The 19,099-nt window shown below is 48.4% G+C and overlaps 1 protein-coding gene across 1 annotated transcript; it reads left to right on the top strand.

The window, feature by feature from the left end:
• The first annotated feature begins 1,885 nt into the window (after positions 1-1,885).
• LOC134738067 (inositol-pentakisphosphate 2-kinase-like) lies at positions 1,886-17,637 on the top strand. The gene is made up of 2 exons (XM_063650922.1): positions 1,886-1,981; positions 17,332-17,637. Exons 1-2 carry the CDS (start codon positions 1,886-1,888, stop codon positions 17,635-17,637), a joined length of 402 nt encoding a protein of 133 aa, XP_063506992.1.
• The last annotated feature ends 1,462 nt before the right edge of the window (positions 17,638-19,099 follow it).

The following is a 19,099-nucleotide window of genomic DNA, read 5'->3' as shown; positions in this document are numbered from 1 at the left end:
AGTCCAGCATGGCTCCTGGTGGCCTGCCACAGAGATAAGGCAAAGCTGGAATTCCCCAGCTGAAAATGTGGCAGCCACTAGGGAGCAGCCGCTGGGTGGGAGGGGTGCTGCCTCCCAAACAGAAAGTTCAGTGAAAAATCTCCATTCCTGGGGTGACTGGTTGGTCCCAACTGGTTAAGGCTGAGGTGAGTGACAGGAAATACTGAGCTTGGTGTCTTTCCGATTCTTAATTTATGAATAAATACCATGCTGAACTCCCACACTTTTGCTTTCCAAACCCAGGTAATGCAAATGCAGATTCTCAGTCATTTTAATTTTGCTTACATTCACCATTTTTCCATGACCACTTGTGTTGATTTACATAAATTTAAAAAATGTATCTGTTTATAATGCCTATATAAAGATGGCTTTAGGCTTTTGGATATGTTCATTGAGTGAAAATAAAAATAAGTGAAATAATGAGTAAAAATGGAAATAAGAAACTGGGAGGCACCAGCCTGGGCAACATAGTGAGACCCTCAAAAAAAAAAAAAGAAAGAAAGAAAAGAAAAACCCCAAGACAAACAAACAAAGGAAGCATTGTGTAGCGCTCTGAGGCCAGCTGCCTGGATTTGCTCATGGTTCTCCACTTGCTAACTCTGGGTGACGTTGAGGAATTTACTTAGTCCTGTGGTTTGAATGTGTCCCCTCTAAAACTCAGGTGTTGCCAATGTGACAGTATTAAGAGGTAGGCCTTTAAGAGGTGATTAGACCATGAGGACTCCTTCCTGGTTAATGGGATTAAGGCCCTTATAAAAGAGGCTTCATGTAGCATTTGCCCATTTGCCTCTCTACCCTCTGCCATATGAGGACACAGCATCCCTTCCCTCCAGAGGATACAGCCCTCACCAGATCACCAGATGCCATTGCCTTGACTTTGGACTTCCTAGCCTCCAGAACTGTGAGAAATTCCTTGGTATATTACCCAATCTCAGGTATCCTGCTATAGCAGCATAATATGGACTAAGACACTTGGCCTTTTCATGCTTCCGAGTTCTCATCTATAATAGAGAAATAATCATGACAGCCTCATAAGATTGCTAAGAGGATGCAGTTCAATGAGTTAATATTTGTAGAACACTAACGACAATGTCTGACACTTAGGAAATGCCGTTAAGTGCCATGTGTTTGGTGTGAGGGTAGTGGGGCAACTACTTTTTGTGCTTGTGTGACAGCAGTTTTGTGAGATATGTTTTTAGGAATCTGGCTTTGATTAGTTATTGGCTTTAATATCAGTTTTGTTCTACAAAAAGGCCCACTAACTTGTATGATGTCTGTTGGCCAAAGTAGCAGGAAATGGGAGTCTCAGAAAGATTAACTGCAGAGTCAAAGCTTTCCATAGACAGCATAAAAAGCTGCTGCTCATGGTTGTGCAAACTGTGTTTTGCACCACTCTGTGTGAGCCCCGTCCCATTCTAGTTGTCATCAAATAGGACAGTGACTATGACCGTGTCCAGTAGCACGTGGTAAGGGGTCTGAAGAAAGGCTTGCCTTTTTCTTTCCTTCTTTTTTGAGATGGAGTCTCACTCTGTCACCTAGGCTAGAGTACAATGGTGCAATCTCAGCTCACTGCAACCTCCACCTCCTGGGTTCAAGTGATTCTCCTGCCTTAGCCTCCCAAGTAGCTGGGATTACAAGTGTGTGCCACCACACCCAGCTAATTTTTATATTTTTAGTAAAGTCAGGCTTTTGCTATGTTGGTGAACAGGTTGGTCTAGAACTCCTGACCTCAAGTGATCCACCTGCCTTGGCCTCCGCAAGTGCTGGTATTACAGGTGTGAGCCACCGCGCTGGCTGGCTTGCCTTTTTCTGGTTGAATAAAAGTGTTGCTTGGCTAGCAAGGAGCATGGAGGAGCACTGGGGTGGAGTAAATGCCCTTGGGCAGAAGCTTCAGGGACTGCAGGGGGATGGGAAGCGGGGAGCAGGACCGCAGGGAGGAAGGGTAACACAGTAGCAATATGAGGGCTTCCCAGGCTGATGTCAATGCACCCACATGCATGACCACCTGTAGGGGATGGCCCTGGGTGCTTCTACCAAGGTACTCAGCATCTCTGCAGCCCACTTGCCACAAGACTACATCCTGCGGTATACTTTGAATAAATCAGGAAGTTTGCCAGTAGGCTGAGTCTCCCATGTGATGTGTCACTCTGACCACCCACAGGCTAGCCCATGGCTACCCAAGTGTGCTCTGATGCCTGGCTGGCCTCACGTCCTTGCACCTGATCTCCTTTTTCAGCCTCCCCTTCTAAGCTTCTTTTCTCAGGAGGACCCTTTCTTCAGGGAACACCAGAGGGAGAAGACATAACCATCATCAACAACGGGTAAAGCCATTATGAGTGTGACCCCTTTCACCGAGTTAACAAAGAACAAAGGGTGAATTGCGCTGCTGACTGGATCATATGGGTCATCTTTTCTTCAAAGTGCAAACAACCCTGGGCATTTTTAAATCGAGGGTGCGACACAGTAGATGAACTAATACCAGTGATATTCCTTGACCAATAAGAAATCAAGAATTGACAATTAGGTATCTGGGTTTTTAAAAATTGTGGTTAAAAACACCTAACATAGGATGTATCACTCAACCATTGTTAAGTGTACGGTTCAGTGATGTTACGGATATTTATATCATTGTGAAACAGATCTCCAGAAGTTTTCCATCTTGTAAATGGAAGCTGTGCTCATTAAACAACAAGGTCCTTATGTCCCTCCCCCTACTCCTGGCAACCACCATTAGGCACCTCATTAATTGTAATGATACTGTATTCATCATTTTCACTCACACACACACCTATTCTTAGCTCAGGCTGCTATAGCAAATTACCATAGACTGGGTGGCTTAAACAACAAACATTTATTCTCACAGGTCTGGAACCTGAAAGTCAGAGATCAAGATGTCAGCATGGCTGGAGTTCTTGGTGAGGGCCTTCTTCCTGGCTAAGAGAAGGTTGATTTCTTGTTGCCTCCTCACATGGCACAGAGAGACAGAGACACAGAGAGAGAGGGGACGCTCTCTTATTCTCTTCTTATAAGAGCATTAAACACATTCACGAAGGCGCAATTCTCACGACCTAATTACTTCCCGAAGGCTCCACCTCCTAATACTATCAGAATGGAGGTTAGAATGTCAACATTCGAATTTTGGGGGGGACACAGACATTCTGTCCATAGCAGATATACATATATTTTGTACATACATGTATAGGAGTCTTCCTTCTTTTTTTCTTCTTTTAATTCTTTAGAGTTTTCTATTGCAGGCCAAGGGAAAAAATGCTCTGTTAATGTATTTTACATCTTTGACTTTGTTGGTTGGAGGTACCCCAGGATGGAAACACAGCTTAAGTAATGTCACCCGCTCCAAATGCAATCCTTACAAATTGCACCCCGTGTTCAGAACCCAGGCCTTTTCAACCAGCAGGCCACCATCAGAAAAAGAAAAATACAAACCTTAAGCCAAAATGAACTGAAAGATTGCAACACCTTAAAGGAGGCCTATTAAGGATAAAACTAGGCTAAGCACCTGTAATCCTAGCACTTTGGGAGGCCAAGTTAGGGGAATCACATGAGCCCAGAAGTTTAAGAACTGCCTGGGCAACACAGGAAGACCCCATCTCTACTAAACACACAAAAAATTAGCCAGGCATGGTAGCATGTGCCTGTAGTCCCAGCTTCTCAGGAGGCTGAGACAGGAGGATCACTTGAGCCCGGGAGTTTGAGACTGCAGTGAGCTGTGATCACCACTGCACTCTAGACTGGGCAACAGAGCGAGATCCTGTCTCAAAAAAAAAAAAAAAAAGATAAAAGTATGCCATTTATCGTGGCAAGAAGAAAGATCCATTGGAAGGCACACATGAGACACTGAGACTTTGAGGACGGATGCTTTGATGAATTGCAAAGGCAGAGAAAAACGGCAGGATTAGTTTCCACTTGAGTAGGGGTTTGTTTATCCCACATATCTGAAGTTGCAGACAACATACCCAGTGTTTCTCTGAATTGGGGGCGGGGTGCTGCACTGCCTCTAAAGTGAGCTTTGACAAACCAAGCGGAGCAGTGATCTCATCCTTACGTGCCATGAGCCCAGGTTGGCAGGCAGCACCGCAGGTGAGGGTGGGGTCTCTAGGATGCCGGCCACCAGCACTTCAGGAGGTCTGAAAGGACCAACCACAGATTTGGAGTTTCCTTTGCATCACATTATGGTTAAGAGTCTTTCTGTCTCAGCCGGGTGCAGTGGCTCATGCCTGTAATCCCAGCACTCTGGGAGGCCGAGGAAGGCGGAACACCTGAGGTCGGGAGTTTGAGACCAGTCTGACCAACATGGAGAAACCCCGTCTCTACTAAAAATATAAAATTAGCTGGGCATGGTGGTGCATGCCTGTACTCCCAGCTACTCGGGAGGCTGAGGCAGGAGAATTGCTTGAACCCGGGAGGCAGAGGTTGCGGTGAGCCAAGATCCTGCCATTGCACTCCAGCCTGGACAACAAGAGCAAAACTGCATCTCAAAAAAAAAAAAAAAAAAGAGTCTTTCTGTCTCCTCACTGCCCCATTAGCCCCTTGGTGGCAAGGGCAGTGTCTCATTCTGCTTGGTGCTGCTTCCTGCCAGCTCCGTTGCCTGCACACAGCTGCTGCGCAGTAAACACAGGGTATACTCAGCAGGGTGGCCTCGAAGGCTTCATCACACCAGGAACTCTCCCCCGCATGTCTGAAGGATGGATGGGACATCTGTGCTTTCTTCCTGAGCCCTCTGCAGCCGCTCACCATTTGTCAACTTTATTTTACTTACCCCTTTAGCCTAACATAGAGGACCAAACTCAAGCAACTTGCCACGTGGCTTCCCCCGCGTGGCTCAGCACATCCACAGACAGCTAGAAGGGAAACCAGGCCTGGCTCAGCCCTGTGGCTGAGCCCTTTCCTCTAAGGCCAGTCTCCATATATAGGCTTCTTACTGCTTCCCGGTTTTTCTGTGGCCTTAATGGGGGGAACTCATCCTAGGGACCATTCAGTAAAAGTCCAGGGCAAGCCAGGTGCAGTGGCTCACACCTGTAAGCCTGTAATCCCAGCACTTTGGGAGGCCGAGGCAGGTGGATCATGAGGTCAGGAGTTTGAGACCAGCCTGGGCAATATAGTGAAACCCCATCTCTACTAAAAATATAAAAATTAGCTGGGAGTGATGGCACATGCCTGTAGTCCCAGCTACTAGGGAGGCTGAGGCAGAAGAGTCGCTTGAACCCAGGAGGCGGAGGTTGCAGTGACAAAGCAAGACTCCATCTCAAAAAAAAAAAAAAAAAGAAGTCCAGAGCAAAAGGTCTACAGTTGAGTCCAAGACTTGGGGAATCTAAGAGATTAAACCTATTTAAGGGTAACAGTAGTGATGAGTGGGGACTTCCATCTAAAACTCCTACACAGTCTATTAAGCAAATGCCTACTGTGTTTTAGTGCACAGGCTACACTGCTGTAACAAGAAGATAGAAAAACAAAGGCCTAAATAATAGAGGAGCTCTTTTTGCTTTCACGTACAGTCCAGATGTGGTGCCCCTGGCTTGTGGGACAGCTCTGCCATCCTTCCCTGGGGGAAGGCTCTGGTTGTTGATGTTTCCTGCAAAAGAGCAGGAGAAGGGGCAATGGGGGAAGGCCTCACCGTCATTTGCAAGGACATCGTCACGTCTCTTCCAATCACATCTCAGTGCAGGAACTCAATCACAGAGCCACTGTGCGCTGCGGGCGAGTCTCAGGCTGCATGGCCATGGACCTGCTAAAATTCATGGCCCTAGCCCTGGTCATTCCTTGCCCTCCCCTTCACCCCAAGACACCCTTGTCCCCAGTATAACACGTGATATCGTACAGATGTCCCTGACGTTCAACTTAAGATTTTTGACTTTGTGGTGGCGTGAAAGCAACACTCATTCAGTAGGAACCGTATGTACCTGGAGTTCTCATACAGCCCTTCTGTGTTCACTTTCAGCACAGTATTCAATAAACTGTATGAGATATTCAACACTTCATCACAAAATAGGCTTTTCGTTAGATGATTTCCCCAACTGTAGGCTAATGTAAGTGTCTGTAGATGTTAAGATAGGTGAGGCTAAGCTATGATGTTCAGTAAGTTAGGTGTCTTTTTTTTTTTTTTTTCTGAGACGGAGTCTTGCTCTGTCACCCAGGCTGGAGTGCAGTGGCGTGCTCTCAGCTCACTGCAACCTCTGCCTCCTGGGTTCAAGTGATTCACTCACCTCAGCCTCCTGAGTAGCTGGGACCACAGGTGTGCGCCACCAAGCCCAGCTAATTTTTGTATTTTTAGTAGAGATGGGGTTTCACCATGTTGGCCAGGCTGGTCTCAAACTCCTGACCTCAAATGATCTGCCTGCCTCGGCCTCCCAAAGTGCTGGGATTATAGGCATGAGCCACTGTGGCCAGCTAGGTGTCTTTTTTTTTTTTTTTTTTTTTTTAAGAGACAGATCTTGCTGTGTTGCCTAGGCTGGAGTGTGGTGGCTATTCACAAGTGTGATCACAGCACACAGCGAACTCCTGGCCTCAAGTGGTCCTCCCGACTTAGCCTCCTGAGTAGCTGGGATCATAGGCTCATGCCACCACACCTTGTTTAGGTTAAGTGTATTAAATGCATTTTTTTTTTTTTGAGACGGAGTTTCACTCTTGTCATCCAGGCTGAAGTGTAATGGCATGATCTCGGCTCACTGCAACCTCCACCTCCTGGGTTCAAGCAATTCTCCTGTCTCAGCCTCCCAAGTAGCTGGGATTACAGGTGTGCGCCACCATGCCCAGCTAATTTTTGTATTATTATTAGAGATGGGGTTTCACCATGTTGGCCAGGCTAGTCTCAAACTCCTGACCTCAGATGATCCGCCCACCTCGGCCTCCCAAACTGCTGGGATTACAGGCATGAGCCACCGCGCCCGGCCTTGCAACTGGGATTCATTTGAGAATGCGTGGGGCCCCAGGACAACAGGTGTAAATAGGGCTTGTTCTATGCAAACCAGGTCCTGGTCAGGCTCTCTGGTCACCCTTGCCATAGCCTGGCTCAGGGCTCCCTCCCTCCTGCCTGGTGGACAAGTTTCCTGCCTGGCCTCCCAGGTCCCAGGTTTGCCTTCTCCCTTCCAGTCTCCACACTACAGCCCAAGCATCTGCTTAATCCATCAAGCTAATCATGGCATTCCTGGCTTCAAACCACTCGGTGCTTCTTGGTCATCTTAAACTTTCAATTACATCATTGTCATCACGTCTTAAATCGTTAATTACTTTTGCTGTTTGTATTAGTCTGTTCCTGCCACTGCAACAAAATACCTGAGACTAGGTAATTTATAAAGAACAGGCTGGGCACGGTGGCTCACACCTGTAATCCCAGCACTTTGGGAGGCCGAGGCGGGTGGATCACCTGAGGTCAGGAGTTCAAGACCAGCCTGGCCAACATGGCAAAACCTCGTCTCTACTAAAAATACAAAAATTAGCCAGGCATGGTGGCAGGCACCTGTAATCCCAGCTACTCAGGAGGTTGAGGCTGGTGAATCGCTTGAACCCGGGAGGCAGAGGCTGCAGTGAGCTGAGATCGTGCCACTGCACCCCAGCCTGGGTGACAGTGCAAAATTCCATCAAAAAAACAAAACAAAACAAAAAAAACCCAGAACTTTATTTCTCACAGTTCTAATTTTTTTTGTTTTTTTAACCAATACACTTGATGTCTCACACTCTATTTCTCACAGTTCTATGGAGGCTGGGAGGTCTTAGATCAGGATGCTGGCAGGTGTGTAGTCTCTGAGGGCAACTCTGCTTCCAGATGCCATCTTGTGGCTGCATCTTCTGGAGCAGAGGGACTCTGCGTCCTCACATGGCAGAAGGCAGAAGAGGCAAGACTTGAATGCCACGTGAAACCTTTTTTTTTTTTTTAATTAAGTATTTATTGATGATTCTTGGGTGTTTCTGGGAGAGGGGGATATGGGAGGGTCATAGGATAATAGTGGAGAGAAGGTCAGGAGATACACACATGAACAAAGGTCTCTGGTTTTCCTAGGCAGAGGTCCCTGCGGCCTTCTGCAGTGTTTGTGTCCCTGGGTACTTGAGATTAGGGAGTGGTGATGACTCTTAAAGAGCATGCTGCCTTCAAGCATCTGTTTAACAAAGCACATCTTGCACCGCCCTTAATCCATTTAACCCTGAGTTGACACAGCACATGTTTCAGAGAGCACGGGGCTGGGGGAAAGGCCATAGATCAACAGCATCCCAAGGCAGAAGAATTTCTCCTAGTCAGAACAAAATGGAATCTCCTATGCCCACCTCTTTCTACACAGACACAGCAACAATCTGATCTCTCCTTCCTTTCCCCACACTTCCCCCCCTTCTTTTCAACAAAACCGCCATCGTCCTCATGGCCCGCTCCCGATGGTCGCTGTCTCTTCGGAGCTGTTGGGTACACCTCCCAGACAGGGTGGCCGGGCAGAGGCGCTCCTCACCTCCCAGACGGGGCGGCCGGGCAGAGGCGCTCCTCGCTTCCCAGACGGGGCCGCCCGGGCAGAGGCGCTCCTCGCCTCCCAGACGGGGCGGCCGGGCAGAGGCACTCCTCACCTCCCAGACGGGGCGGCCGGGCAGAGGCGCTCCTCACATCCCAGACGATGGGCCGCCGGGTAGAGGCGCTCCTCACATCCCAGATGGGGTGGCCGGGCAGAGGCGCTCCTCACATCCCAGACGATGGGCGGCCGGGTAGAGGCGCTCCTCATCTCCCAGACGGGGCGGCCAGGCAGAGGCGCTCCTCACTTCCCAGAGGGGGCGGCCGGGCAGAGGCGCTCCTCACCTCCCAGATGGGGCGGCCGGGCAGAGGCACTCCTCACCTCCCAGATGGGGTGGCCGGGCAGAGGCGCTCCTCACTTCCCAGACGGGGCGGCCGGGCAGAGACGCTCCTCGCCTCCCAGACGGGGCGGCCGGGCAGAGGCGCTCCTCACATCCCAGACGGGGCGGCCGGGCAGAGACGCTCTTCACTTCTTCCCAGACGGGGTGGCGGCTGGGCAGAGGCGCTCCTCACTTCCCAGACGGGGCGACCGGGCAGAGACGCTCCTCACCTCCCAGACGGGGCGGCCGGGCAGAGGCGCTCCTCACCTCCCAGACGGGGCGGCCGGGCAGAGACGCTCTTCACTTCTTCCCAGACGGGGTGGCGGCTGGGCAGAGGCACTCCTCACTTCCTATACAGGATGGCGGCCGGGCAGAAGCGCTCCTCACTTCCCAGACAGGGCGGCCTGGCAGAGACGCTCCTCACTTCCTAGACGGGGTGGCGGCGGGGCAGAGGCTGTAATCTTAGCACTTTAGGAAGCCGAGGCAGGCGGTTGGGAGGTGGAGGTTGTAGCGAGCAGAGATCATGCCACTGCACTCCAGCCTGAGCAACATTGAGCATTGAGTGAGCGAGACTCCGTCTGCAATCCCAGCACCTCGGGAGGCCGAGGCCGGCAGATCACTCGAGGCCAGGAGCTGGAGACCAGCCCGGTCAACACCGCGAAACCCCGTCTCCACCAAAAATACAAAAACCAGTCAGGCGTGGCGGCGCGCGCCTGCAATCCCAGGCACTGGGCAGGCCAAGGCAGGAGAATCACAGGAGCCCGAGGCAGGGAGATTGCAGCGAGCCGAGATCACGGCAGTACAGTCCAGCTTTGGCAACAGAGGGAGACCGAAAAAAAGAAGGAGAGGGAGACCGAAGAAGGGAGAGGGAGAGGGAGAGGGGGAGGGGGAGGGGGAGCGGGAGGGGGAGAGGGAGAGGACGGAGAGGCCTTGGCCTTTTTAATAGGGGTCTTAATCCCATTCACTAGGGAGGAGCCCTCATGGTCTAATCACCTTTTAAAAGGCCACCTCTTAATATTATCACATTGGCCATTAAATGTCAACACCTGAAATTTGAAGGGAACACATTCAAACAGTAGCATTGTTTTAGTTTAAATTATGTGAAGTTCTTCTTGCTATATCAATAACCTGTGGCTTTTGGCTAGGTGTGGTGGCTCACACCTGTAATCCTAGCACTTTGGGAAGCTGAGGCAAGAGGATCGCTCAAAAGTTCGAGACTAGCCTGGGTAACATAGTGAGACCCCCCCCATCTCTACAAATACTAATAATATTCAATGTTGGTCGGGCACAGTGGCTCACGCCTGTAATCCCAGCACTTTGGGAGGCTGAGGCAGGTGAATCACCTGAGGTCAGGAGTTCGAGACCAGCCTGGCCAACATGGTGAAACTCCATCTCTACTAAAAATACAAAAATTAGCCAGGCGTGGTAGTGCATGCCTGTAATCCCAGCTACTCAGGAGGCTGAGGCAGGAGTATCACTTGAATCTAGAAGGCAGAGGTTGCAGTGAGCCAAGATCACACCCCTGCACTCCAGCCTGGGCGACAGAGCAAGACTCTGTCTCAAAAAAAAAAAAAAAAAAATGCTGGGTGCCATGGCTCACGCCTGTAATCCCAGCACTTTGGGAGGCCGAGGCGGGCGGATCACGAGGTCAGGAGATCAAGACCACGGTGAAACCCCGTCTCTATTAAAAGTACAAAAAAAATTAGCGGGTGTGGTGGCGGGCACCTGTAGTCCCAGCTACTCAGGAGGCTGAGGCAGGAGAATGGCGTGAACCCGGGAGGCAGAGCTTGCAGTGAGCCGAGATCGCGCCACTGCACTCCAGCCTGGGCGACAGAGCCAGACTCGTTCTCAAAAAAAAAAAACAAAACAAAACTTAGCCGGGTGTGGTGGTATGCACCAGCTACTTGGGAGGCCCAGATAGGAGGATATGGCTTCAGCCCAGGAATTCCAGGCTGCAGTCAGCTATGATCATGCCACTGCACTCCAGCCTGGACAATGGGGAGAGACCCTGTCTCTAAAAACAAACAAACAAAAAGACCAGGGTGGCTGCACCATTTTGCATTCCACCAGCAGTGAATGAGAGTTCCTGTTGCTGCACATCCTCGCCAGGTCATAAGTCTGTGCTCTGGATTTGCACCACCCTAATTGGTGATGTTGATAGAGTTAAACTTTGATGATGTCTCTGAAAAGCAACCTGACTCAGACTAGATAAAGGCTGGTAGAAACCTCAGAAAAGACTGAGGGGATCCCACAGCTCAGGGAGCCCAGAGCTCCTCAGGGCATGAGGGTAGTGCAGCGGCCGTGGCAGGGTGAGGCTCCCGAACACGTGGCCCGAGCAGCCTCGTGCTGTCCCGCACACCCTCCATGCCACGGGGAGAGCAGCTAAAGGAGCCTGGGCCCCATGAAAGGCATGTGGAGGTCGCTGAGAGAGGGACCTTACAATAGGGACAAGAAGAAGTCAGAAAACAGACACTTGGCCAGAGCCCATGGTGGAGCTGGGCTTCCTCTGCTAGGGGCTAGGAACAGAACAGTGAGGAAGACTTAACTCAGGGCTCATGCCTTCTGGTCACAGGGCTGGCTGACCTCCTCAGAAGACATCAAACAACTAGACAACTGTCATCTGGTGAAAAGCGCTATACTAGGGAAGTTCAAAGCGTTGGGTTGGGGGAGGGGAACACCAGGGCAGCTTCATGGAATAAATGATTCTACATCGAGACTTAAAGGATAAATAGAGATTGCTGGGGGAAGGTGTGCAGGGCTGGCCTTCAGACAGAGTTGAACATATGTGCAAAGGACAGAGGATGGAATGCTTAGGGGGCTGGCTACAGAGGAGAGTTGGGGTTGGAGAGTGAGCAGGAACCGGTTATAAAGAACATAGAAAGTACCAGTAAGAAAGTTGTATGTTATCCCGAGGGCACCGGGAAGCCCTTGAGGGATTTATCTATCATCTATTTTTTAAAGTTTCCTGGTTTATTACTTAAACCTACAATGAAACTACCGATGAAAATTGTAAGATATAAACTAACTGTAAAAACGTGGGCCAGGCGCAGTGGCTCACGCCTCTAATCCCAGCACTTTGGGAGGCTAAGATGGGCAGATCACCTGAGGTCAGGAGTTCAAGACCAGCCTGACTAACATGGTGAAACCCCCATCTCTACTAAAAATACAAAATTAGCTGGGCGTGGTGGCACACGCCTGTAATCCCAGCTACTGGGGAGGCTAAGGCAGGAGAATCACTTGAACCCGGGAGGCAGAGGTTACAGTGAGCTGAGATCGCGCCACTGCACTCCAGCCTGGGCAACAAGAGTGAAACTCCATCTCAAAATAAATAAATAAATAAAAATTTGCTATATCAAACACTATCAGTTTTTTGGTTTGTTTTGTTTTCTCCTTTTTTTTGTAGAGATGGAGTGTCTCACTATGTTGCCGGGGCTGGTCTTGCACTCCTTGCTGAGCTCAAGCAATCCTCCCATCTCGGCCTACCAAATTGCAATAAGCCACTATGCCCAGCCAACAGCCACTTTGGAAGGCAGTTGATGGTTTCTTAGAAAACTCAACATACTGTTACTATACAATCCAGCAATTGTGCTTCTTTGTATTTACCAAAATAAATTGAAAACTTATGTGCACACAAAAACCTGCACATGGAATACAGCAGCTTTATTCACAACTGCCAAAACTTGGAAGCAACCAAGATGTCCTTCTGTAGGTGAATGGATAAACTGTGGTTCATCCCGACAATGGGATGTTATTCAGTATTAGAATGAACTGAGCTATTAAACCATAAAAAACATGGAGGAACCTCAAATGTATATTGTTAAGTGAAAGCAGCCAATCTGCAAAGGCAACATACTGTATGATTCCAACTCTGACAACCTGGAAAATCCAAAACTATGAATCACACAGAAAAGGTCTGTAAGAAATACACAAGAAAGAGGAATCTGAGTCCCATCAACAGGGATGGAGAAAGGAGGTGAAGCTTTCCCTTCTTCCCCTCTGTATTATTTGAGTTGCTTTTTACAATGGGCGTATAATGCCTTTTTTCTGTTTTAATTAAATTAAAATTAAATTTAAAATTACATTTGTAAGCTGGTTTATTGCTTACAACATATTGTGGACATATGCATTTGTAATGGGAGCAGGGTATTTCATCCCAAGGATGTACCAAAAATATTAACTTAGACTCCATTTGATTTGTCTCTAATTTTAAAAATTTCAATTAAGGTGGGAGAAGTATTCTTTTTTTTTTTTTTTTGAGACAGAGTCTCTCTCTTTCATCCAGGCTGGAGTGAAGTCGTGTGATCTTGGCTCACTGCAACCTTTGTCCCCCTGGGTTCAAGTGATTCTTCTGCCTCAGCCTCCCAAGTAGCTGGGATTACAGGCATGCACCACCATGCCCGGCTAATTTTTGTATTTTTAGTAGAGACGGGGTTTCACCATGTTGGCCAGGCTGGTCTCGAACTCCTGACCTCAGATGATCCACCCACCTAGGCCTCCCAGAGTGCTGGGATTACAGGTGTGAGCCACCATGCCCAGACTGAGAAGTATTCTTTTACATAATCTCTGCACACTGAAACCTTGGATCTTATCATGGACATTTTCAAATATATGCAAGAGTAGAGAGAATAGTACTATGACCCCACAGGTATCTCATCCGGCTTCAACAAGTATCAAGTAGGGGTATGTCGTGGTTCATTTCTACCCCACCTACTTTCCCAATCCCAGATTATTTTGAAGAAATCCCAGAAATAATCTACTTTTATCCATAAATATTTCAGTGTCACTAAAAGATAGGATTCTTCTAAAACATAACCAAAATAACATTATTATACATAATTTTTTAAAACATTAATCCCTTGAGATTATCAAATTGGAAATCAGTGTTTAAATGTCCAATTGTCTCATAAAACTTTTTTAGTACATTTTTTTTTCTAATCAGGATCCAAATAAGAGCCCTATGAGTCCTGGTTGATAAGCTTCTTAATTAGTTTCTTTGTAGCAGCTTGATTGAGGTGTCATTTCTATTACATAAAAGTCACCCAACTTAATTTTCTTTTAATCCATAAGTTCGCCCTCCATCTCTTTTTTTCCTTGCAAATTTTCAGATGAAGAAGCCAGGTTGTTTGTCCTGTGGAGTTTTTCAGCTCCTAGACTTTACCAATGGCAGCCTCACTTCAATGCATCACTTAGCAAGTTCCCCTATATTTCCCAGAAATTGATTGAGATGCTGGGTCAGATTTAAATTTAAAACTTTTACAAAAACACTTCACCAGTGGTGGTGTGCACTTTCACACAGAACATCTGCTCGGTTTTGTGTGCTTTGCGTGTGTGTGCCATTGGGTAGATCTCACACAAGGGTGGCATGTGGTGGTACTCTCATTTTTCTGTTCTTCATTAATCAGCTGGATTACTTTATAAATAGGAGCTGCCCCTCTGTCAGCTCTCTGGTTACCCAGTAGTACAGTTCATATTGGAAGCACAGAATAAATACTTACTGCTTTCCTTTTATTTGCCGGTTTTCAAATTTAAACGCTGGTTCCTAGCATTCTTCAAGGGTGAGCAACGAAGTTGTGGTCATCATTGTTTTTAGTCTCTTTTTGAATTCATAGATTTAGAAATTTTCAAATGTTTCCTTAGCCAGTGGCACTTTCAACTCCATCCAGGGACTCACTGACATGGGCCTGTCAGTGTCTGATGGCTTCCCTGCTGCTTGGCACAAGGAGTTGTTCCAGGCTCATTTACACCCACTCACACTGAACCCCAGTGTGTCACAGACAAAAGAAGGCAGAGGGAAACTAAGAAATTAAAAAAAAAAAAAAAAAAAAAAGCAGCTTAATTGGAAAAAGCACTGGAGCAGGAGTCAGAATTTCTAGGTTTAAGTCCTGACTCTGTAACCTGTTAGGTATTTCATTTTAGACAATTGGTAAACTCTCTTCCTTTTTACTTTTTTCCCATTTGTACTGTTCCAACAGCAGGAACAACAGCAATAATAATGATGACACCAGCCACAGTGGGTTTTTTTTGTTGTTGTTGTTTTGTTTGTTTGTTTGTTTGAGACAGCATCTTGCTCTGTCGCCCAGGCTAGAGTGCAATGGCGTGATCTCGGCTCACTGCAACCTCTGCCTCCCGGGTTCAAGTAATGCTCCTGCCGCAGCCTCCTGAGTAGCTGGGATTACAGGCGTGTGCCACCACGCCCGTCTAATTTTTATATTTTTAGTAGAAACAGGGTTTCACCACGTTGGCCAGGCTAGTCTTGAACTCCTGACCTCAAGTGATTCGATTGCCTCGCCCTCCCAAAGTGCTGGGATTACAGGCATGAGCCACTGTGCCCGGCCCCAAATCTCCTTTTTTTTTTTTTTTGAGACGGAGTCTCACTCTGTCTCCCAGGCTGGAGTGCAGTGGCATGATCTCTGCTCACTGCAAGCCCCGCCTCCCGGGTTCACGCCATTCTCCTGCCTCAGCCTCCTGAGTAGCTGGGACTACAGGCGCCCGCCACCACGCCCGGCTTTTTTATTTTTAGTAGAGACGGGGTTTCACCGTGTTAGCCAGGATGGTCTCGATCTCCTGACCTCGTGATCCGCCCACTTCGGCCTTCCAAAGTTCTGGGATTACAGGCGTGAGCCACTGCTCCCCGCCCAAATCTCCTTTTTAAACTATACTGGCTAGTGCCAGTGAAAATAAGACTGTTGAAGGTGGATTTCTGGATATAGCACTAGAAAGCATGTAGGGAAACAAGCACACCCACAGAGTGCTGTGTGGAGGGCAAATCAGTATGACCTTCTGGAAGGTCACTAGACAACTGTAGCAAACTTTAAAAATGTACATTCTGGGCCGGGCGCTGTGGCTCATGCCTGCTTCCTCTCTCTTCCTCGCACTTAAGCTACCTGGTGTGTTTGTGGATTGACTGCTCTCTGTTGCCTGACTCCTCAAAGCCGAGGCCTCTGCTGCACCGCCCCTCCCTGGCCTCCAGCGCGGCACCTGCTCCATGAGAGATTTGCCGAATGGGCAAATGAGTGCACAGAGGAGTAAGTCTCTTGGTGGTAGCACTGGTGATGTTCCTTTTCTTCCTTCTACATTTTGCTCCAGTGTGAATGTTTGTGTCACCCCAGCCCCATTCACGTGTTGAAATCCTAACCATCGGTGTGATGGTAGCAGGAGGTGGGGCCTGTGGAAGGTGATTAGGTCATGAGGGTGGAGCCTCGATGAATAGGATTTGTGCCCTTATAAAAGAAGCCCCAAAGGGCCACAGCTTGCGAGTCGCGGCGGCGGGGTCGGGTGGGTGGCGGCAGCTGACAGGCACTCCTCTCCCGAAGGCAACGGCTGGTGCCCAGTGAGGCGGGCAGCCACCAGCTCGCGTTCCCGCCCCCCAGCTTGCGTTCCTGCGTCCCAGCCCGCGAGGCGCCAGGGCTGCGCCAGGGCATGGAAGAGGGGCTAATGGACGCGAATTAATGGGGGTACCTACCACACGTGCAGCGCTGTGTCTTGCTGAGTTTTCTGAAGTTTCCTCCAAGTAGGAAGAAGACCTCGGAAGAGATATTTCAGCACCTGCAGAACATAGTGGACTTTGGCAAAAATGTCATAAAGGAGTTTTTGGGGGAGAACTATGTTCATTGTGGGGAAGTTGTTCAGCCACCTTTAGAGTTTGTGAAACAGCTTCGTTTAAAGATACAATCTGGGCAGGGTGCGGTGGCTCACGCCTGTAATCCCAGCATTTTGGGAGGCCGAGGTGGGCGGATCACGAGGTCAGGAGTTCGAGAACAGCCTGGCCAATATGGTGAAACCCCCGCCTGTACTAAAAATATAAAAGTTAGCCGGGCGTGATGGTGCGTGCCTGTAGTCCCAGCTACTCGGGAGGCTGAGGCAGAAGAATCGCTTGAACCCGGGAGGCAGAGATTGCAGTGAGCCGAGATTGCGCCACTGCACTCCAGCCTGGGCGGCGCAGTGAGACTCCATCTCAAAAAAATTTAAAAAATAAAAATAAAATAAAGATACAATCTGAAAGACCAGAGTCTCGCTGTGACAAGGACCTGGACACTCTCAGTGGTTACACTATGTGCCTTCTCCATTTAACCAGACTTCAGACCTACCACTTTGCAGAGCACCATCGGCAGATTCTGTGTGTAGAGATTAAGCCAAAACGTGAGTTTATTCCTCTCTCGAGTGATGTCACGCATGACTGTCTGTCGTTACTGTGACAGACCTTTTTTTTTGAAACCGAGTTTCATTATTGTTGCCCAGGCTGGAGTGCAGGCTGGAGTGCAATGGCATAATCTCGGCTCACTGCAAGCTCCGCCTCCCCAGTTCAAGCCATTCTCCTGCCTCAGCCTCCCAAGTAGCTGGGATTACAGACACCTGCCACCATGCCTAGGTAATTTTTGTATTTTTAGTAGAGATGGGGTTTCACCATGTTGGCCAGGCTGGTCTCTAACTCCTGACCTCAAGTGATCCGCCCTCCTTGGCCTCAAGGTGCAGCAGTACCGCATCGCCATGACTGCCAAGGACTGCTCCATCATGATCGCACTCTCCCCCTGTCTGCAGGATGCCAGATCTGATCAAAGGCCTGTCATCCCTTCATCGAGGCCCAGGTTTGCTTTCTCCATGTCTGTGGTGGACCTTGACCTCAAGCCCTATGAGAGCATTCCCTATCAGTATAAACTGGATGGCAAGATCATCAACTATTATTCAAAGACTGTACGTGCCAAAGACGACACCATGACGTCAACTCGGTTCAAGGAAAGTGAAGATTGCACACTAGTTCTCCACAAGATCTAACTTTTTCCCTGCAGTGTCTTTGAAACTTGAACATAAAATGTGAAGGTTGAATGATAGAGCTATTTTCTGTTGGGTTGGGTGAACTTTGGTCGTGAATGTTTTTGCTTTTAACCCCTGTTGAGGTGGGATTGCCTCTTGGAGACATGCAATTGAAGAGCACTAGAAACATCTTCCTGGACAAGAAATGTAGGACATGAGTGCTGTGTCCCAGGAAGCTGCTCTCATACTTAAAATGGAAGTGTCCGTTAAGCCCTGGGAAGACCTTCTGGGTAGTTCTTCCTTCCCAATCAGTGCTCATCTCTGATTATCTAATGCGAAAAGCCTTATTCTAAGACCTAAGGTTTGATCTGCTACCACCAGACTCTTAACATAGAAAACTTGACTTGTCACATACATTTTACAGTTTGGACTTTTAAGAAAACATGGATACTACTGGAACTTTCCACAGCTGAGTTACATGGTCACTTCTTCAGTGCAAGCCACATATCAACACAGGTTTTTAGGTGGTACCCTGCTGCAGAGCATGACCTCATGGTCATGCAGATGCCAGTTCTGAGCAGTGTAGACTCAGGGTCCCTGTGGACGTGCTGAAGCCCACGGCTCCAGGTGGGGCAGCAGGGAGTGCGAGACTCAGGTCAGGATGGACACCACTCATGCGAGCATTGACCAATTTTTTTGTTTATGATTTTATCTTTCACATGAGGGGGAGATGAGGTGTTCTTTCCCACTGGAAATTGCTGCTGTAGAAGCTGGAGGTGGAGCTGTGACTGGCTGAGCTGCTGTGTCCGGGCTGGACAGTGTGCCCTGACAGCTCACTGCTTTCCTGACACTCCGGTGTTTGGGGTGGTTGAGGAACTAGTTTTCTCTTCCTTCTGGACCAAGTTCCTCCCTCAGGTTTGCCTTGAAACAAGTTGTGTTTTTGGACCCCATGTCCTCTCCCTGTCAGGCTGCCACAGGCCCTGCTTCTGGAAGGTGAACAGCTCCTGGCTGCTGCCTAGAGGTTTCTCGCTGGGGTCACCAAAGTGTGCCCGGCTGCTATGAAAAACGTTGGGAATCTTGGTTTCAGTTTTTTACTCTAGGCTAGGTTGTACAGACTGATTATTTATATCATCGTTTTGAGGGACTAGTGGAGGCTTATTATAACATATAATATTAGTGAAACCATGGAATTATATGAAAATGATACATTAGAAATAAGGAAGCTATTTTGCTGATTGTAAATTTTTTTTGGGGGGGAATTTTGTGATAACTTGAGAATTATACTTGCTTGAATAAATACAAAAAAAAAAAAAAAGAGGCCCTCAGAGACCCTCACTTCTTTGGCCATGTGAGGAGACAGTCAGGAGAGGGCTGTCTAGGAACCAAGGAATGGACCCTCACCAGGCATGGAATCTGCCAGCGCCTTGCTGTTGGACTTCCCAGCCTCCAGTAATGCCAGAAATAATTTTCTTAAGTTTATTTT

Source organism: Pongo pygmaeus, chromosome 14 (assembly GCF_028885625.2).
Source record: "Pongo pygmaeus isolate AG05252 chromosome 14, NHGRI_mPonPyg2-v2.0_pri, whole genome shotgun sequence".
NCBI lineage: Eukaryota > Metazoa > Chordata > Mammalia > Primates > Hominidae > Pongo > Pongo pygmaeus.
Note: the sequence above shows the minus strand (reverse complement) of the source record. Positions and strands in the feature narration are given on the sequence as shown.

Coding starts and splice junctions, on each gene's coding strand:
- LOC134738067 (XM_063650922.1), top strand. CDS start 1,886: ATGGAGGAGCACTGGGGTGGAGTAAATGCCCTTGGGCAGAAGCTTCAG. Junction 1,982..17,331: donor CAGGACCGCAGGGAGGAAGG/GTAACACAGTAG, acceptor CTTGGCCTCAAG/GTGCAGCAGTACCGCATCGC.